This window comes from Urocampus carinirostris, chromosome 19 (genome assembly GCF_059441175.1).
Source record: "Urocampus carinirostris isolate Australia breed hairy pipefish chromosome 19, RoL_Ucar_1.0, whole genome shotgun sequence".
In the NCBI taxonomy this organism is placed as follows: Eukaryota; Metazoa; Chordata; class Actinopteri; order Syngnathiformes; family Syngnathidae; genus Urocampus; species Urocampus carinirostris.
This window is the reverse complement of record NC_142367.1, coordinates 14,154,907-14,176,191: the sequence shown is the minus strand read 5'-3', so window position 1 is coordinate 14,176,191 and position 21,285 is coordinate 14,154,907. Positions and strand designations below refer to the sequence as shown.

Here is a 21,285-nt window from a genome sequence, read left to right as displayed (position 1 = left end):
TTAAATTATACTTTTGTTCATAGTTTGGCTGGTCTTGCGACATAAACACTGGATTCATTTATAAAATAATAAACATGAATTACAAGTATAGGTGAGAGTTATTCCATTTAGCTGAAAACTAGCGTTGTCTTGTCCATCTAATAAAACCGGCATCTTCTTTTGCACCGATACTTGCATAATCCTATTCTGCATGGAGAGCCTTCTTCTATGTCAAAAAATATCGTTGTCTTTTCCTGCGCCCCATTTCTTCTTCACTAACGTAGTCTTTCTTTTTATACCAAAAATGAGTACTGTCTTTTTTTTGCTCTTGCATTTAGAATAGTCGTTATATATGGCAGCTAAAATATGACTTTTACTGTTTTTCCATCAAAATCCATATGAATTTGCGCAGAAGTTTCTCGTGTTTACGTGACGGTTGTGTGCATTAATGCATGCGATGTGTTTACTTGATTATTGTATACAGCTCGCCCTTTTCAGTTGACTTGCATTTGTATATGTTGGGCTTTCGGCCCAAAAAGGCCACCCATGACGCTTCGAGGGCCTCCGAGGAACACAGCTTGAATCAACAGCAACACAAAACACTCCTGAAGCCTGCTGACTTTTTCTATATGGCACCATTTAAGAGGGTTTCCTCCAAATACAAACAGCACATATAAGCACCATTCAGCACACACTAGAACCTATTGTGGAGTCCGCTTACTTGCATCCATCTTGTTTTGGCATGTCAGTCCGGAGCACTCGGGGTGATTTTTGTCTATACATCAAATTCACATTTATTTTTTGTTACTTTATTGCACTACCGCTTTTATTTGTGTTGACTATTTTTCATGCAGTAACAATTCTTGTTTTTTTTTTATCAGCCTTTCATTTATTTTTTCTTATACCTTCATGATTATGACAATCGTCAGGAATGTATCTAATTTGTTCCAAATTTAACTTCCCCCGAAATTCGTTTTTTTCTATGCATCGAAGAAGACCTTTTTTTAAGTTTCAATTTTGACAAAACAAAGACGCCTTTAGATGGAACTTTGGCGTCTTTACAACATCTTTTGGGGCGGCATAGCTCAGGAGGTAGAGCGCTCGTCTTGGGATCAAGGGATCGCAGTTCGAATCCCGGCTTGTCCGTGTTACATGTCGAAGTGTCCTTGGGTAAGACACTGAACCCCTAATACCCCCAATAAGCAGGTTAGCGTCTTACATGGCTGCAATACAAGGCTGCTATTGGGAAATATGAAGCACACTGCAAAGCGCTTTGGGAAGTCATTGACTTGAAAAGCTCTATATAAAATCAGATCATTTATTTTCAATCGTTTTTTTTAAATATACCCTATTGTGTTAAATAGCACAAAGGTGCACTAAGTGTACATTTGAAACACAATTTTTGATAGCTAAATCAATTGCAAAAAAACAATTTGAATGTGATTGAACTTAACACAAAAGAATCAGTTACTGTAAATGGTTTCACCTAAATCTTTTGACTGGGCATAATAAACCTGGGAAATTCCTTAACTGCCTGTGAGGTGAAAATAATGACCCATAACAAAACAGTGGTTAGTAAGAATACTGGGCTGGCCTCCCAGATAAAGTCTGACTGACCTGGAGAACATCCAATAAATATCTTCTAGTTGTAACTCTCCCCTTTAAAGCCAGACGAAGATCTTATCAGATTCTAGGAAGACAGCTGTGAATTTTGGTGAACTTACTGAAGAAGAGTGCCATAAGCAATCCATATAATTCCCTTTGCTTGATGTTTAGTTTGACACTAAACTTACACTGGAGTTGGCTATAAACCGTCATGTTTTTTTACCGTTTTTTTTTTTTAAATATATAGGAAAAATCTTGGCCTGCCTTTAAACAGACTCTAGAATCATCTGTCTACCATCATTTCTTTTTAAAATATCAGAAGTGATAGATGAAACGATGTTGAGGCGAGAATAAGTGAAGAAATATGTCAGGGCTACTCCTTGTACATTGTAACAGAGCCTCTGGCACCTCTAAGAAGCATGTACCATGTATCACTTTTTACGGAAAAACGGCACGTGCGCTGAGTTTAAACATTATACAGGCAGCATGCTATTTGTCATATTGTCACGAATAAAATATATTTGTGACCTTAACTTATGGGCCGACGTCTGTCCCCCTTCCCACTGATCCATAGACATCTAATAAAAGTCTAGTCTAAACGTAGACGTCTATTAGACGTATTATAGACCCCCAAAATGCTCAGTGGGTTTGGACGCCAACCATCTGTGGCTCGTATCTAAAATTATTTCAATCAACAATTTTAGGTAAATAAAAATGATAGTATATTGTTGGTGACACACTCAAGCAGTAGTTCAAGTTAAACTGTGCACATCTTGTCAACAGTCTTGCATGCATGCGCATTGACTTTTTTTTCAATATCAGTTCCAGTCCCATCTTGCATGCATCAGCCATTTTTAGTGATGGAAACAAGATGGCGATTGGTAAAATAAATGGATTTAGAGGAATCTGTGCCACACTGTGAAAACATTTGCAAGGCAAGTCATTTAGAATTTCTTCAGTGACAATTTTGGTGCTTTTATCAGATAGACAGTTGTGGAATTTACAGCTGTAGCTTTACCTGCTAAGATCCATTAGCTCAAACGTGGGATGAGGGGAAGGATCGGAAGTGTAAACAGAGTGCAGTACAAGGAGGGAAAAAAAATCTCCTTTTGATTTTATCTGTTAAGTGAAATACTGTAAAGGGGAAGAGCATAATGGGTGGTCATTTTCAGTGCTCGAGTGTAATGATTTGGGTTTTTTGGAAGCTGTGATTGCGGCAAACCCAGAAAAAGAAATTAAGAATCAGTTTTTTGAATTCAGAATTCTAACTTTTTGGGGCTTTTCTCACCATTGAACAACTTTTTCTACATCTACTTTCAAACTGTTGGAGTGAGTAATTGGTACCTATGGCCTGATTGAGGATATGTCAGAGAAGGCAGACCTTGTAAAACCTGCGAGGATGATGCGTTGTTGCCCTGTGTTTCACGTTGGCTGCTGTTAACTGCTGTAGCGTGTTGGAGGGTCCCAGCATAGTGGTTTTGAAACTGAGGATAATGGAAGCTACTTGCCAAACGAGGGAGGGATACATTTGGATTATTCATCATCAGTGTTCTGCCGAAATGTCTTAATTTGTGGAGACGTCCTAGCCTAGACTTATCTGACAGCAAATTTTGTTTACTTTCTTGTCAAGTAAAACTAGCAACACTGAAACTGACATATACCGAGGGTTTGGCATGCATATATAGAGTGCGTGATTACCATAGTCAACAAACACAATGCTAAAAAGCTACCACAGAAAAACACGCCAGGCTTAAAAGCGACGTCAGAAAACTGTATTTTGAAGCAGTGAAAGACTCAAATAAGACTAAATCAAAACAAAAATTGTCAGTACTCTCCTTAGAAAATCGCAATCAGCCTTGTGGGCATGCGCGCTGGGCATAGGTGGTCTCCACAAGGAGAGACGTTCGGCAGAACACCGGGTCTGATTTATAGTAGTTGTGAGTTGTATACCCCCGAAACGACCGGATGATTATTGCCTTAACAATTCATTCACGTTCCATAAGGAATATCTGCGAGATGTTTTCTTCATCTTGGCTCGCTCAGAGACCCGGAACCTTTCACGTTGACCCTCACGGGGATATTCTTAAATATGCTCTGCCCGACTAGTCTGTACACCGTTCAGGTTGAATTCACAAGCCCCCCCTTGCACTGTAAAAGAACAGCTATTATCTGATTTATTTTTTAAAACATTTATTCATGTAAACTTTGGTGGCCCTCATCCTCAAAAATCACACATTTTGAAAAGGACTGTTTTAACCATTAACATTCCCTTTTTGATTTTGTAAGTCAATTCAGAGCTCATTAATGTGTTTTCTCCACTTTGCTCATCCTTTGAGATCTTTTTCAATGCTCAAAGGTAAAGCTGCATCTTCTATCCATTGAGAGAAGCCAATTCAAAGTGATATTTAATCTGGATGCTTACTGGTTTCCTCCCTGGGACTAGGTGTTGGGTTAAGGGCCTCAGCATCCTCTTAAGCGAATTGAGTAAGAACCAAGAACAATTGACACCATCGCCAACATTTTGCATTCTGCACCTTCTTCCGTCCCCAAGCTTTGCCTTCATACATCCATCCATCCATCCATCCATTATCTGCACTGCTTATTCTGAGTAGGGTCGCGGGGGTGCTGGAGACCATCCCAGCTATCTTCGGGCAGAAGGCAGGGGAAGACACCCTGAACTGGTTGCCAGCCAGTCGCAGGGCACACAGACAAACAATACACTCACTAAGTCACACCTAGGGACAATTTGGACCGGCCAATTAACCTAACATGTTTTTGGAATGTGAGAGGAAACCGGAGTGCCCGCAGGAAACCCACACAAGCACAGGGAGAACATGCAAACTCCACTCAGGAGGTTTCGATCTCACGACCTCAGAACTGTGCTACGCATGCGCTAACCACTGCGCCGCCCTGCCTTCATACAACATACACAAAGTAGATGGTAATACATATTTTTGTGTCCTAGTCAGGTGCCATTATCAGAAGGAATGCAGCTGCCTGAGGCAGAAGATAGGTGCACAAAACTGAATTGAGATCTACCATGTAAGTGAAGTGTATAGCGAACTTTTTTTCATTATAATTTATTTCATTATTACCTTTTTTAAGTTGCCAGGGTCAGTTGTTTCCATCTTTAATGGACCGATATTCTTAATAAGTCCTGGTCGTTGTTCAAATGTGCAATGAAAGTATATTAGGGTATATTGTTACCAGATGCGATTTTAAGATTGCGTCCAATTTTTAAAAAAGAACATATTTTTCTTCCAAAAACCAAAGGAAAGCCTTTAATTTACTTTCACGATAGTAACATTGAGAAATATCATGGCTCATTTATGTTTATAACCTCGCAGTTAGTATTCCATCTTGACCTTTTTGTTGTAGACGCCTCCATACTCCAATGTTGATGCTATTTTTAGCCTTCATTTTCTCAAATGATGTATCATATTCCTGTTGTCAAGTGAGCAAATCTTTTACAGTCATCTCAACCTAAAGTCCTTGCATGGGGCCCCTTGGTCTTCTCTCCGGGCTGTTTTTCTTTTCCTGGACTGGAGACGTCTGATGATCGTTTGTCGAATTTGTCCCTCGAGCTTGTCAACCGGTGTCCTCTTGGGATGACCTCCTTCACTGAACTTTCCTGACAAGTTATGACTTTGCCGGGTTGCTATTTCATGTGCCTGCATATGAATACTCTTTAAACTTGGGTCATCTATCCCCAGTGTTGGGAATAACGGCGTTATTAATAAAGCCATAATCTAACTAATTACTTTTTCCGCCATTACTACGCCATTACGTTACTTTGGTTGCAGAACACCAATGGTGGCACTACCTTATAGTGAGATAGGGATTCCGAATAAATATTTAATAATAGAATAGAATATGCCTTTATTGTCATTGTTACAACATGGGATATGCTGTGACGTATACGTATTCACAAATGTACAAATGTGTCATGTCCTGCCATGTCCAGCATGGTCGCCGTGGCGACCGGCTGGCCCCGCCCCCTGGGCTCCGGCTGGAGCAGATCGTCTAATTTGCGTGTGGGCTTCTTAAGGGTGGGTTGTGGGTATTGCGGGTTGCTGGTTCATTGCATTTTCTGTTCTACATTAGTCTGTTCTGTTTTGCTGTGTCCTGTTTTGTTTGATTCGGAGGAAACCTGTGTTTGACCGTTCTGAGTTAAAGCCTGTTTTGTTAGTATTCCTAGTCTGAGTTCCTGTTTGCCTGTAAGCCTGTTTTTGTTTTGTTTTGTCCCTGAGTGTTGGACGACTTTTATTTCCTTAATAAAAGTATCTGATCGTTAACGCAAATGAGTTCTCCCTTCCTGCCTCCTGCCTCCGATCTGCTCCGGTCCTGTGACACAATGCACCAAAAGAAAAGGCGAATGTGGCCTGATTGGCAAAAGAAATTAACACCCCAATTCGTGTTGTTCGTGAACGAAACGTCTCTATTGGAAGTGAACGATGGAAGCCGGCTCCCCACTAATCTTCAGCTGGTTTCCTCCAAGACGCCTTGTTTCTCTGATGATTGCTCAATATGCATTTTGGGGGGGATTCTGTGTTGTTGACTTACATTTGTTGTAGATTTATGAATATTTTAGCTATATTTCCTGTGTTTTTCAGTGTTAATGGCTTTAAATAGAAATGTAAAGTATATTCTTTTTTCTTCTTTTATATCTATTCATCATTTCATTATTGTATTTTTTCTTCTGTTTTCCGTTTTTTTAGCTAAGTGGGCGGGCTTTGGGTATAAAACCCCCGGGCTGAAAAAGGGGCCCACTCAAGCCCTGATAACTATAACGTGTTGGTTTTTTAAAGTAACGTGCCCAACACTGTCCCATTTCACATATTCAACTTTTATTATTTTCTGACTACTTCCTTTCCATTGACGTATGCCCTCAATTACCTTTTCAAGCTTGACTGCATTAGTAGAGGATTTGAGATGGAGTTTTGCTCTATGCCATTTTAAAAAGTGATGTTACTACTGTGTTCCCTTGCCATATTGTGGTTTGACTTTCACTTGACTTTCATTAGTTTTAGGGATTTTTCCATACATCACTGAATTTCAGCCCCACTTTAAGGGTGCCATTACACTAAAACCAACCGGAGAACTGCCTTCTGTTTCCTGGGTGTTTATTGGATGAAAAAGATTAGAAATTAACCATTTCTATGTCCAGTGAAAAAAAAAAAGAAAAACCCCATATACATGTCGTTTGTGGGCAGTCTGATCAGGGAATAAAGAACAAGCAAGGTAATTATGCAAATATACATTGTTTCTGAATTCAACTTTTGACTATAATTAAGGGGAAAATGCTTGTATTTATTCAAATGTGGGCTCTGTTGCTGCTTCTTGTCTAAGTTGTACTCAGAAGCATAGACTTACATTATATATGAATGGATACAACTGTGGAATCCACTATATATGCACTGTGACATTTTTTGTCATAGGGGCAAAAAAACACAATTAAAATGTCATTGGGAAATCAACCCATACACAGGAGGCTTTTTTGTTTCGCAAGTTATCCGGAGTTTGCGTGTATCGTTTGTCTCTTTTCACAAGTCCACAGTGCTTTGCGATATAAAACTAGCCCGGATGAGGAAAACTATGCGTTCCCAGTAGAGTACGTACACTTAAAATAAATTCTTGTGTTCCAACGTAGTACATGGTTCCTACTTCGCAAATACTCATTCAATACGGGTGGTTATAGAAATGGAGGGAATACTTTATTGTTTTACCAATAGATAAATCTTGTTAGAATTCAGTGACCAGTGCAAAGCTGTCCACGCTCCATCATTCTAGCCATGCGCACGGACCCAAGTGCGCAAAAGGTTAAGAGTGCACTGTCCGTTTTGGTCACTTCGCTAGTGAGTAAACAGGCTTGTGTTTGAGTGTGCATGTCCTTCAGGATGATTACACTCACGCATATTCACGCAGCCTTGGGCCGTCTCCACTGGCATAATTAGAACCATTTGGGATCATTTGCACAAGGAGCGCAACTTGTGATGGGATCCAGATGCACTAGCGGATTTCGCCCAAATACAGGAACCTTTCTTTTACGAGGGACGATTACTGGCTCCTCCTCCTCGCCCAGGGAGGTGTGCGCCGGTGTCCGCGCCGTCCAATTTTGTCTCAACTTTTTATCTTTTTTTCAAGGAGGGAATCATTCACATTGAGGTCAGATTGTTGTTCAGATGGTTTAATTTTAACAAGAAAATACATTCCCCAAATATTTTTGATGTACGTATAGAAGCATAAACAATCCTTTGAATTGCCAGAATGGCTGGGGTTTCTTTATGGTATACTGTATTCCAGTTTCCTGTGGAAGACAAATAAAAATGACTTGAGGGACTGTAACAGAAGACTATACTACTGACTTGAAGTAGATGCTGATTATTTTAAGTACAAGTCTGCCACCATGTGGTAGAATCTTTAAATGTTTCTCTCTATGTGAGGAGACTATCTGGTTATGTTTTATCATTTATACAAAATAATTTAAAATTGAAATTGTCTATGATCCGTTAATAACAAATTATTCACCTTTGATTTGGTTTTGTCTGCACGGATGAACTGCTTTCACCTTTTTTCACCTCTACTTAGTTCATCCGTTTCTTTAAATGCTGGAGACATGAAAAAAAGTCAGTCAGTGCATCAGAAATGCAGTACAGCGTTTAGCATTCAATCACTCAAATAAATTCCTCACCATCTGTAATTTGTATGTTGTTAAAACTCTAAACTGGAACAACACTGACCTGTTCCGGTTGAGCCGGATGTTCTTCATATCTCAACTCTGTCTGGTGAGGATGCGAAGACCTTGATTTCAATGTTCTCGGTTGCCCATGTAAGATTCATGTCCCTCCTGTAAGCTGATGGATAGATGGTAGAATCCCTGGGGAAAACAGAGAACAACAAAGCAAATGTAAAAATAGGGCTAAGGCTCACAAACAGATGTGCACAAATACCTGGTGAAGGCCTGCAGAGTGTAATTCGGACGTCAGGACCTGTCGTCTTGAACAACTTTAGTACTTTCTAGAAAAAAACAACATTTAAACAATGAAATCCATAATAGAGGATCAGACAGAAGCACTTGATGACAACTTTTACAAGATTTCAGTCAAAAGTGAATCTCAAAATTTACCGGATAAGACATATCTTTGAGGGGCTGACCATTGATGGCCAGGAGAACATCTCCCTCTTGGATCCTGCCGCTCCGTTGGGCCGGTTGATCGGGAAAAAGCTGCTTGATTCGGACCAAGTTGCCGATGTCCGGAATGGGCGGCTCCAGCTCGCACATGACAAAGCTGAAGCCCAGACCTCCATCGTTCTTGGTTAGAGTAACTTCCTGGGTATTATCTAAAGAGGTTATTTAAGGATGAGATGATAGCAGACATTATTGTAAAGCCGGTGTTCAATTTAATCGGTTATTGTTATTTTTTTCAAAATAACAACAATAAAGAAATTCAGGAAGCTTTAGTTGTGCTTTAAAAGCAGATTATATTAATATGTTTGATTAAATGTGTGACATTGCTTTTATTGTCATTGATATCAATGTTGTGAAAGATTGTATGCAATGAAATTACACATGGCACTCCATGTAATATAGAGTTAAAGGGACAATGTGTAATATTTAGTGGCTCTTAGTTGTACGAAAAGCTTTCATTCAGTTAAAAAATTATTTGAATACTAAGCAAAAATACCTGCACTATCATACCATTGTTCATTTTTATGCATGTTGTTGCTTGCTGTGGCACTAGTTGTCATTCAAATTAGACAATACAGTGCCATCTAGTGGTCAAATATTTCACACTGGGCTTTTAAAAGAGAAGATACCCGGGATAAATAGGCAAAAATATTTGCAATGTAGTTCTTAGAGACTGGTCCTAGTTTAAACAATACTGCATTAAAAGTATAGCTCGTCGTATCAATCGTGCAATAACGTTTAGCAAAGTCACAAGGTATATAGTTGTAAGAGTTTTGTGCGGTAAAACATATTCATAAATATGTCATAGGATATATGCTTTCACAGTTTTGTGCACTCCTTTAGGGCAGTGATGGCCCTGGGGAAGAATCTGAGCTTGTTTGCCCTTGTTGGCACCTGAAGCGCCTAGCAGAGAGAAACAGGTCAAAGAGATGGTAGCCGGAGTGGGAAGAGTTCTTTATCATGTTGGTGGCTCTGCTGTGGTATCGTAAGCTGGCAATGTCTTCTAGACTGGGAAGAGAGCAGCCGGTGATCTTTTGGTCTGTGTTGATTACTCTCTGTATGTCTTTTCCTGACACATTTAATATCCGTTGTCGCTCTTATGGCGACAAAGTGTTGTTTGTTGTTTAAATATCTAAATCGTTTCCCAATTGTTTATTTTTTTTCTTTTAAATTTTCTTAATATTTCAATATCAAATATTTTGTTGCTTTCATGCGAAAAAGATCTCAAAAAATATTTTTTTGAAGACTGGAATTGTTTTTTATGCTCCTAAAAAAGAAATTGGGACATGCACGTCTTGCCTCTTTTTGCATAGTCATTAAAAAAGATACTTCGCACTCCAGGCACCACCTTTTTGAACTGTATATCTCTGGTAAGTGCTACAGGTCCCTCAAAACAAGGATAAAGACAGCTTCTTCCCAAGGGTCATCACCACCCTAAACAAGCGCACAAAACTGTGCAAACATATCCTGTGACCTATTTTGTTTTTAGTTTTTGTTGCTGCTTAATGTTATTGTTGTTGTTTTTTTTTCTGCTAAATGTTATTGCATTTCTCATTGCACTAATGTTATGGTGCACTTTTCCTTTCATTCACGAACATTGCACTATTATTACAACTTAGACCAGTCTCTAATTTTAGACCGGGGTTCGAAATGTCAATCCTTAAATCAGGCTTCTCTCTCGTGTTTTTTTTCCCCTTCTTTGTGGAAAATATGCACAGAATGGACTGACTTTTACTTCAGTAATTATTTGGATGACTACTTTTTACTTCTACTTGAGTGATATTATTCTGAAATAACTTTACTTTTACTTGAGTAGCACACTTCGGCGCTGCACCTCAATGCCTCGCGTAATTTGGCGCCAAAATGTGCACTTCGGAGTTAAAGTGTGCACTTGGGCGCTGCACTTTAGGGCTCATGTAATTCGGCGCCGAATTGCTCACTCCATTTGAGGGACGGAACCCGGAGTAAACCCGAAGCTTCATTTCGGCCCGAAGCGGACTCTTTAGCTCCTAAGTACGAACAACGCTGAAGTGCAGCTTAGGGTTTTACTTCGGGCCCGGTCCCTCTAATCAAGTTAATTGGTCAGGTTCAGGCTGGGTTGGGCTTTTATACCCGCGGATTGGGTCGGGTTGGATTCTTTAGGCCCAATCTTACCTCTACCCTGGAGGGCCGTGTCTACTCTCGTTGCATACAATGTATCACAATGTTGATATCGATGACGATATAATCAATTCAATTCATTGGAAAATGCTCACATTTGAGTGTTTCACATTTATTTTCTTTTTTACCTTTAGGCTGCAGTTAATATTAAGTTAAAATTGTGTTCCTTTCCACCTTCTAAGACCTCAATAAAAGCAAAAAAATGAAATACCACAGATGAAATTCGACAAACTGGTTCAATTCTTAGAAAAAGGTCTGGATGTCTAGTGAGCAGGATGTCAGACCTCAGGATAATGGAGGCCGAGGGATAAGAAAAGCAAGGTCAGGGTCAGAAAAGGAAGATCAGGGAGAGGATGTGTGTGAAAGTTCATCTTGTTGCTGTCTGATGGGTTTGCTTTTAAAACCATTTCAATGGTGCGTGTGAACTTACTATCCGTGACAAAGTTGTAGTCCCTTGGCCGATCACAGAATATGCGGGAAGGGGTGCTAAAGTTCGAGGTGCTGTTGATCTTCATCTGCCTGCTGTCTGCGTAATGAGGGTTTCCGCTGGTTTCCGTGTAGGCGCTCAGAGAAACACGAGGGAAGCCCATGGGCACGCTTTCCACAACCAAAGTCACCGTCTTCAAAACATATATCGATATTCAACTCGTATATTCCTGTAGTGTAGACTGATCAGTCAGACTTGACGCTTACCTCCCCAGTTTTGCACAGATGTTCCACGGCTTGCTCATAGGTGACATCCAGGAAACTAATCCCATCAACTTCGAGTATTTTATCCCCTGCAACAGGAAAAAATAAACATTTAAATGTCCTTGTGTGGCCAGGATTCAAAACTATATATGTTAAATACATGTATTTTATTTTATCTTCCTAAAATACAATTAATTTAAATATGAAAATATGCTTGGAAAATAACAGCTAAGATCAAAGCCCTGAATTCAAAACGTTTTTAGTCACTGTTCATTTTCCGGTTCAAGCAATTTAAATACATTTTATTTATCTATTTATCTATTGTGTACCACTAGAGTAACTTTTGCTACCACTTGTTTCCCATACTGAGGATTTCCAATTGAAAAAGAACATTTACAGTCCCTTGGGGGAGAAAATAAATCAGCAATATTTTTTGTGTGGAAAAGTTTACCTACAAATAATAAATTTAAATACGTAGTTTAAATAAATATTTAAAGTAATTTAAAATTGAAAATAATATGATTTAAAAAGGTATAAAAATATTTTAAAAGAGCTACAAAAAACTAAGAATCTTTCATAGTTTACTACGCCAGTTCTATAGCAAATGACTAAATACGCATTTTCTATGAAAATTACAAAAATAAATTAATCAAGCATTGTTCTTCTTTATGTCGGAAATGTTGATTTTTACAAACATTAAACAGTTATATTCATACCGAATTCGTACAATAAAGTTATTAATGATCGCTGCATTGCTGTCTGCTGTTTTAAGTGATAACTTAGAGTAAGAAACACTTGAAACCCAAAACTAGAGCTCCCACATGCTACTAGACTAGGAAAAACATTTTTAAATCTAAAATTTCCCCTTTTCCATTCTGAAATAGGATTTTCAGTATTTGGCAGCTCTGTAAAATATAGATTTCAAATAATTAGGATAATTATTTCAAATCACATGAATTGCAAATAAAGTAACTCAAAAAGTATTTAAAGACATGAGCAATGCAATAAAGTGTGTCATTTTGCCAAGTAGTTTTGAAAGTAGTTTGTGTCCTGGTTAAAAACTGTTTATCCCTCTGCTTACTTAGCTATACCTGCATGAATGCGCCCGTCTCTCTCAGCAGACCCTCCTGGAACAAGGCTCTTGATGTGGATTCCTCCGGTAGAATTGACACCATCCTGAATACAGCGCTTAGTTTTTACTCGTTGAATCCATACAAATAAATAATGCCAGTGTCACAGCAGTAATAGGTAAATAAAGCTGCAGGTTTGATGTAAAAAAAAAAGAAACATATCTGTCTCTTATGCAACTGGACCACAACTAATAGTCAAAATTTAGTCTGCAGGTGTAATCACTGAGGTTCAACTCTTATACTACCTAAAAAAGATTATTTTTCTCCATACCGGATTCAATAACGAAATACTATGACCCAAATCAAAAACTCACAGTAATACTGATGCCTAGACTTCCAGCTACTTTCTTCAGCTTCACTACGTTCTCTGACCTCACACAGTTCAGAGAGGAAGGAAGCAAACAGCCATCCTTGAAATGACACAGAACTGTTATTAGTCTATTGACTTAAATATTTTAACTTTAATGTTCTTCTACCTGCGCATTGAGGATACGGACTTCTTGGGGAGGGTGAAGACGATTGCCGGTCTTTGGCTCCATCATTACTGAGACAATCTCGTCCAGGCTGTCTCCCGGATGTCCGTACGCCATCAGCGTGCTTTGTGATTCATAATTTTTTAATGTCGAAGGCCGCAGAATGTTTGGAGTTTGGGGGGCTAAGAAAAAAATGAAGTCAAGTGTTGTTTCTCTTTGGTTAGACATTATGCAGAATCCCAATGCACCTTTTGGCTGCGAGATAATGAGCTGCACCTCCTCCGGGCTGCTCTGCATGACCTCTGCTGCCTCGCTAAAGGTGGCGCCCTCTAAGCTAATGTGATTCAGAGAGATCAGGCGACCGCCTAAAGGAAAAGGTCACTCCTATAATTTGGTTTCTACCAAACCAACATCATACAAATTCAGTTCATGATAGACCCTCAAACAAAATCATTCATAAAAGCCAGAGTTTAAAAAGACAGTTTTGAGGGTTGTAGATTTGTTTTGTACCTGCTCGGATACGTCCATCCTTCTCAGCAGGTCCCCCAGGCACTACAGATGCAATAAAAATACCCAGATCATATCGTCCCACGGTGTCTTCTCCCACAATCATGATCCCTGCAGGAACCCATAATTTGGATTTAACATGGGCTGCAGTACCCTTGCTGTATTTCTAGATGTTCCACCTTTAAGGATTCCTCAAAGGCATGGGGAACAAACTTTTCAAATGCTTTATTCCAATTTTACCAAGGCCGAGCTTCGGGTCTTTCTTGAGAGAAATGCATAGGACCTCTCTCTCTGATGATGGCCCTTGTTTAGGTGGAGTTTCTGAGAGATATAGATAGCATCAGTCAGTCAACCACAAGCCAAAGTTGGCTAGACTAACTGAAGGGTACTGTACACGGGACTGTCTGCTTGCACCTCTGGTAGCTGAGCTTAAAGGAGCTTCCGATCCGCTTCTCTGAGAACATGCCGGAGAACGCATGCCGGGGCTCCCGCACTGACTTCCAGATCCCGTACTGTAGGGATGATTCAGATTAGAAGAATAGAGTCAAGTCATGTTTATTTGTATAGCTGTTAATCACAAAGAGTCTCAAAGTGCTGCACAGACCATAGGATTCAAATGAAAACAGTACCTTTGCTCAAAGAGGCTTTGGCGTTGCTGTTTAAAACGAGCCTCAATCCGAGCAGCAACATCCTCGCAAAGTCTTGTAAGAGACTCATCTTGAGGAGTTTGCAAACCACTGTCATCCTGCGGCGTCTCGGAGCCCATGATGGACTTGAAGCGGTTGTTTTGTGTCCGGCAAGCAGTCCCATACTGAGGAAGGTTCTCATCTAGAGACAGTCCTATCCATGTAATATTATTTTCTGTAATAAGAAATCATGTGCCGTAACATCAAGCAGATAAACTGACCTGAGACCATGCTGTGACTGAGCTGACGAGAATTCATTTCATTGTTGAACTTGTGCTGTGATGAGCACAGGTTACACAAGTATTTGGCTATCTTTGATGTCTCCGTGAGGAAAGTGTGTTTCTTCTTACTGGCCCGGCACTCAATGACAAATCTATGTCTCTGGATGAAATATAAAAGATTCTTTGTGTGGTTAGTAAGAAATCAGTTGGTAATAGGTTGAGTAATTAGGTCAACTGTTCCACTCACATTGGAGGAAATGGTTTCTGTCTCCCTCCAATAAAATGTTTGGCTAGTGCTTCGACAGCCATTTTTCACCTCGTAGACAATAACACCTTTGGCACAAACTCCAAGGATAATTTCTCCTTCGACCGTCTTTTTTTCACGTGTCGCGCGGTGGAACAAGACACCATATTCAGGCAACTGTAGACACACCTGTGTGAAGGGTATCAAAGTCTGTTATTGACTAAACTTAAGTACAGGAGGTTTGTAACAAGATAAATCTGCTACCTTGAGGAACTCAAGTTCGGATTCATCTGCAAGCATCTGGGCATTGTTTGTATGGAGCCGTTGCAGTTCTCCAAGAATGTAGGGCAAGGCACGTTTCTCTATCACACTTTTAGGGACATACTGATCAGGGCGACAGTAGTTTCTACCATACACCTGAAAAAATACCCGTATTATTATTTATCTCTTTAATCCAAGACCTTATATCAGAGTAATGTTTACCCTCACCTCAGGCATGCAGTCCCCGTACTCTGTCTGCAAGGCCAGAGCTCCGAGGTAAAAAGCAGTCTCTTCATGGCAGGACAACTTGTCTTCTAAGAGGTCTTTTCGGAGTTGGAGGTAGTACTGGTGGTGGGTCTGTTTGTGCCTGGAAGAACGAGACTCCCGATCACATCTGTATATTTGTAACAAAACTATAACTTGGGGTGGATAAATACGTACAAAATCGTAGAAATGTCATTGACAAAGAATTTGACCCGGAAGTAAAGGACAAAGGTGGTTGAAGGCACTTTCTTCCAGCTTTCTGGAGCAACTTTGGAAATCTTTGTATCGTTGTCCACAAAGAAAAACTCGTTATCTGGCATGATACACAGAGCAACTCATGAAGATCAATCATTAACTGATTACTGTCATCATTTGATTGTGCCGGTCAGCTCATTTACCATCAATGTAAGCAAGGCCGAAGTAAAAGTGTTCCACCAAGTTGGCATGAGCGACAATCATATCAAATAAGTCCCCTCCTCTGGATTTCACCTCACATTTTATGGATATGTTCTGACCGTTTGGCATCACCACAGTCAGTTCTCTCTGGGTGGTCGAAGATTTGCCTTTTTTGGACTACTCAATAAAAAACAACAGCACAGTAAATGAGGAATGTAAGATTTTCTAGATGACTGAGTACGGTAGATCGATTTTGTTTTTGGTTCTCACCAAGATGGATCCGGGAAGCTCTAGTACAACTATGGGCTCATCCGACATTCTAATGAACTCTGGACCCATTTCCTGCAACAAAAGATATTTTCTCAGTCATAACCCCCAACAAAAAGGAATCAATGAATCTACTATCAAATGTTGCCACCTTAATTTTCTTCTCATTCAGACTCAATGTTGACTCGAAGCGAGCAAGAAATCTAGCGTTAGCACGTCGACCGCCATCCAAGTATGGGCTGCGATTGAACTGCTGCCAGCTCCCATTACTCTCCGTGCGCTGATATCCCGAGGGCATTCTATGCGCCAATGACTTCGTTATTCTCTTATATCTGTCATTCCTGAGATTTACTGACCAAAGTTTCAATAAAAACTGAAATGAGATGCGCATAACACGATTTCCTACCCTGTGGATTCAGGTGTATAGGATGCTCCTGAGAAAGTTCGGGATAACTTTTTTTTCGTCATCCACGTAGTGTTACAAAAGGACCGCCCTGAAACACGATCCAATACTGAGTAAGGGATATACGGTGCATTATTTTTTGGGGTCAAACGTAATACAATCTTACGATGTAACTTGTCTCTAATGATCTGACTGCGATCGCTCAGCAGGGATCCATTTTCTGTCATTGAAACAGGAGCTACCTGTAAGGATATTTGTGCAATCGGTGAAAACTAATTTCTACATCTTCGAATAAACATGTGGTTGGTTGTCTGACCGAGGTTCTGTAGGTGTCTTCTACAAGCTGCTTGACGAGCCTCTCTGGTGGGTGAAGCATAAAGGTCTTATTGTGAAGATCGCATGTCTCTAGAACCGTCATCAGGTCCGCTCTCCTCATTGCTATATCCTCGCACATGCTCAAGAGTAAACCCTCCAGCTCTGCACTAAGTTGGACAGGCTGGAAGTGTGACAGATAGTCATAGGAAGTGCGTTTATTGAGAAAAGAGAGATTTTTTTTAAACATTTGGATTATTGTTTTGATAATGGATAAAGCAAAGTACCTGGTTTTGAGGTAGCTGATAATCCACGCACCAGTAAAAAGTCATGCCCAGTGAGTAGACAAGTGTCTGATGGAAAGAAAGGACATGGAGGGCATTTATTATTCCAAGATTAGGTTTTGCAAGGAGATCCAGTGGACCCTGGGGATACAGCGACCTAAGAAATTAGTTAACTACCATAGATTTCTATGCCCGCCGTACAGCTAGTTCACCTTGCGACCCCACCTGAGAACAGATGACGTACCCTGGGGATCTACTGTACGATACTCCTGAACTACCTAACCTTACTTCGGACTAAGATTATTTTAGATAGCATTGGGTTCTCTTGCTTCTAAAAGAAAAGAACATCTCCAAAATTGTAAAAATATCATGGAATTATGATCGTTCAACTGATCTGACCTTCCGTCTCACTTAATCATGTTTTAAAACCTTTTCAGCTGTGGTTCTCGTAGAAGCAGTATGGCCGTGAACAACTTCGGGAGCCCTGAAGGAGGCCACGTCATCATTCCGCCCGCAACTCTTAAAGGCCATACGCCCGTTAGCGGAGAGTAGCACCGAGCCTGGGCTGAGGACGCCACACATGTTTACAGAGCCTAAAAAAACCCCAAGTAGAAACTGTTAGGGATAACAGGCGGATGGTTAGAGAGCATTCACGGGAAGCTTATTACCGTTCTTGGAAATGTCCAGTAAGGCCTCTGTGGTGACAAGAAGAAGACACCAGACCTCATCTTCATCTAATGGTGACCCCCTGGCTTCAAGAACCTCTGCCAGGGTCACAAAGGTACCCATCCTTGTGGAAAAGAGTGTTAATGTCTACCCAAAAAAACTTGATTTCGATCTATCAAAACAAAAGAACAAACAAACATGGGTGATCCAACAAGTTTTGACTTTTTAACACTGGATTTAAAGAATTCCCACGTGAGGTTCACTTGATTTTTGTCGGCAACTTATTCCATTTGTGTGCTCTTTACCGCATTTACTTTGAACTATGGCATCTACTAATCGACCCAACTTTGAAAACCTTAGAGCCTTTCCGGAAGTTGCCTTTGTATTCTAATCCAATCGCATTTTCCTTGTTTGTACTGCACTTGAACTTTGTGTGGGATTCTTTCATTTAATTAGTTTGATTGGTTTAAAATTCTACCGTTGCTCTGTAGTCACTTACAGTATCTTTTGATCACAAATCCTTGTACATTCCTTTCTAAGAATGCACGATTGCATGATATATTATGTTTACCCAGACATTATACTGTTATTGGATCAATGGAGCCACATTTTGCTGCTGTGCCTGGTTCTGTCATGCTTCTTTTCAGGCCGGGTAGACTTTGAACAAATCATGCAGACATTTTAGCAACTCCTCAGAGTAGTTATACAAATGTGAAGAGCACAAAAGTACTTTAAACAGTGCAGAGTTCTACTGTTGGTCATGAAGATATGCAGCATATTTTTAAAGCAATCAATTTTTCTGGACTTGAGTTTTCGCAGATCTTTTAGTCATATCTCGACGTGATATCTATTTGTTTACGTGTCATGTAGCTTACCTTATTCCTTTTAATTTCCTTCACACATCTGCCTTGTGAATGTAATCCTTCCTGTTATACGTCCCCTGCTGCCATGTCATCCGCCTCGCCGTGGTCGCCAGGTTCCCATCTGTCATGGCAGCCTGTCATAATCGTCATCATTTCCTCATGACAGATCAGTTGTACTTGTGGAGACCAAAGACCAGGGATATCATTTCCTCTGCACTCACAACTCGTGACGTGTCCATTCGGTGTTTTTGGTCATTTTCGACTATTTTTAGACCTAGGACCTAAGCGCATAATTGGATTTGCCGGACAAGCTAATGGCAGCGGGGCTGAGTGAAGGGGCCAATCCAATGAAGGCAGCACTGTGTTAATGAGCCATACCAACCACAAGAAACTGTCTCTGCCAATTGGATCACTTTCATGTTTTCTTTGCGCAATTAGTCATTATATGAGGTGTGTCACACAAGGTGGGGTTCAAATGGCGATGAAACCTTCCTGGCAGGAAGTGTCAGGTGCTCAGAGTAAAGGAGCCTCAACTTATCAGGCATCAGCTATGTGAATCAAATGCAATTAAAATTCTTTTGTAGAATGTGTTGATTTTCTTTTTGCCTTGTACTTCTGATAAATGTATAACCAAAAAACACAAATGACTCGATAATTACAACTTATTACTTGAAGGAAATAAAGACTCCCCCACCAGTACTGAATATTTTAGGGATGTTAGATTTTGGATTAAATATGATCTGATTTGTACGAAAACGATAAAATATTAAGCCTATCGAAAAACTGACCAAATTTAGTCCAAAATAGTATTGTTGTTGCATACCTGTCAACTTATACAATTTCAGCTCATTTTATATGTTTTTGGTTATTTCAAATTGTGTAGGCGGTATAAGGAATATACCATGTACAGGAATTTATTTATATATATATATATATATATATATATATATATATATATATATATATTTTTTTTTTTTTTTTTTTAACTGATCTCATCTTGACCATTTCAACTCTAATCCGGATCGTCTTGATCACTGGTATCAAATGAAAACGTCATCGCAGATTGCTAATATTGTTGCGGTATTCTATATAGTCTGTCTTGCTGTGAGTAAATAGGTTCCAGGTTGTGTTTTTAATGTTTATTATCTCTTAAAAGGGGAGTGTCTAATATTTAGTGCCTCCTAAAAAAAACATTTATTTGAATACTAAGGAAAAATACCTGAACTATACCAATGATCCATCCATCCATTATCTGCACAGCTTATCCTCAGTAGGGTTGCGGGGGTGCTGGAGCCCGTCCCAAATATCTTCGGGCAGTGAGCAGGGGACACCCTCAACTGGTTGCCTGCCAGTCGCAGGGCCATTTTATTAAGCAAAACAACTGTAAGTCAAGACATGTTTATTCATTTTACGAAGTGGAATCCCTACTGAAGGTCGCCGCCATGTTTGACCGACAATTGCTACGCTGTGACCTATGGAATTGGTTATTGTTCGGACTAGTGGCATCTAGTGGTCAAATTTTATGCACTGGGGCTTTAATAAGGGGAGTTGCAATCATTTATAAGTTAAATATGACAAATATAATGTTGCGTTAAGCTTTTCCAAATGTAGCTCCCCAATAGTTATGTTCGATGTCTTGAAGAATGAGGTAAATTATCGCGCAAAAGAAGAATGGTGTACGAGTGAAAAACAGTAGTAAGCTATTTTTTATTAGTTTTCATATTTATCACCGACACTTTAATGATAAATTTAAAAAATTATTGTTGCTTAAAAGAATAACCATAACGCGCAGTTGCCCATAATACTTTCTACAGTAGAATTAAGCCAATCATATTTTTCTATTCTGATGCCAGCCAAAATCCCAACCAAATAATTGTTCCCAAATTTTTCTTATTTTAGTGTGTTCTGTTCAGGTTTCTTCTGTAGATGAGCTCACCAAATTCCTAAAATCAGAGTCTGTGTGTCTTGAAGTATGCTAAACTTCAGATAGTGAAAGGATAGTGGGATTGTGGACGCGTTCTTAAGGATGGGCTGGGCACCCGTATGATGCGGCAGGGGTAAACCAGTGAAAGCTGTCGGGCCCTGCTGTTGAACAAAAGAGTGTGTTGTGTCACCCTGACCCGAGTGACATGGCCGCTTTCTGGTGTCCCGTTTCATCTGGAGGGACGAAAGCCTGACCAACTTGGGTGCCGAGGTGCCTAACTTGTTTGGGTGTTTGGGCAATTGGGTTGGCCATGGTCCAAAAGATTTTGTGTTTTTTTTTTTTTTTTTTTTGTTATTTATTTCCCTTTTTTTTCTTTGTTATTGTATTTGTGTGTCTTGCTGTCGGTCACCCCTCTTGAGGGATATGACCAAGGTAGATAGATAGGTTAATTACACGTTTTGTTAATTTTCTAGGTCTTGTTGGCTAGTTGGGTATACGGTTTATTAATGTTTGGGGTATTTTGGAATATGTAGGAACGTATGAAAATAAATGCTATTACTTCCCATGGGGAAAATGTTTTGTGACTTGAATAATTTGGGCGGGGCTATTGACCTTTTGCACGTGACGGCACGTTTCCTTCTCTGGCAGATTGAGAGCCATGAAGGATGGCAAGAAGCACTTGAGCGCAAGGCAGTTGAATTGGCAGTTGAGTTGAAACAAATACCAATAACTATGACAGAAGAATGTAACCACCACTTTTT

General features: G+C 39.9%; 1 protein-coding gene and 1 long non-coding RNA gene across 3 annotated transcripts in view; one reads left to right on the top strand and one right to left on the bottom strand.

Annotated features, from left to right (window-relative positions):
* Nucleotides 1–19,017, top strand: part of LOC148347408 (uncharacterized) — an 88,276-nt gene extending 69,259 nt beyond the window's left edge. Inside the window, exon 4 of the long non-coding RNA XR_015848147.1 lies at nucleotides 17,509–19,017. This is a non-coding gene — a long non-coding RNA (uncharacterized LOC148347408). The remainder of the gene's footprint in view (nucleotides 1–17,508) is intronic.
* On the bottom strand, nucleotides 6,797–18,848 carry frmpd2 (FERM and PDZ domain containing 2). Of its 2 annotated transcripts, none has more exons than XM_088324211.1 (30): nucleotides 18,613–18,848; nucleotides 17,740–17,861; nucleotides 17,501–17,664; nucleotides 17,075–17,140; nucleotides 16,792–16,971; nucleotides 16,642–16,717; nucleotides 16,479–16,566; nucleotides 16,224–16,371; nucleotides 16,076–16,147; nucleotides 15,808–15,982; nucleotides 15,587–15,722; nucleotides 15,374–15,512; nucleotides 15,149–15,301; nucleotides 14,888–15,073; nucleotides 14,641–14,800; nucleotides 14,363–14,573; nucleotides 14,148–14,245; nucleotides 13,974–14,054; nucleotides 13,737–13,844; nucleotides 13,475–13,591; nucleotides 13,230–13,408; nucleotides 13,068–13,163; nucleotides 12,715–12,799; nucleotides 11,627–11,712; nucleotides 11,364–11,553; nucleotides 8,711–8,925; nucleotides 8,535–8,601; nucleotides 8,325–8,461; nucleotides 8,113–8,192; nucleotides 6,797–7,891 (listed from the first exon to the last, which is right to left on the bottom strand). In XM_088324211.1, the coding sequence occupies exons 2-28, from the start codon at nucleotides 17,858–17,860 to the stop codon at nucleotides 8,421–8,423; spliced, it is 3,438 nt and encodes a 1,145-aa protein (XP_088180337.1). In that variant the 5' UTR covers nucleotide 17,861; nucleotides 18,613–18,848; the 3' UTR covers nucleotides 6,797–7,891; nucleotides 8,113–8,192; nucleotides 8,325–8,420. The 2 variants fall into 2 exon arrangements, with proteins under 2 accessions (XP_088180337.1, XP_088180338.1); XM_088324212.1 differs by having other exon boundaries at nucleotides 6,798–7,891; nucleotides 14,363–14,561; nucleotides 18,613–18,847.
* Nucleotides 19,018–21,285: the final 2,268 nt, after the last annotated feature.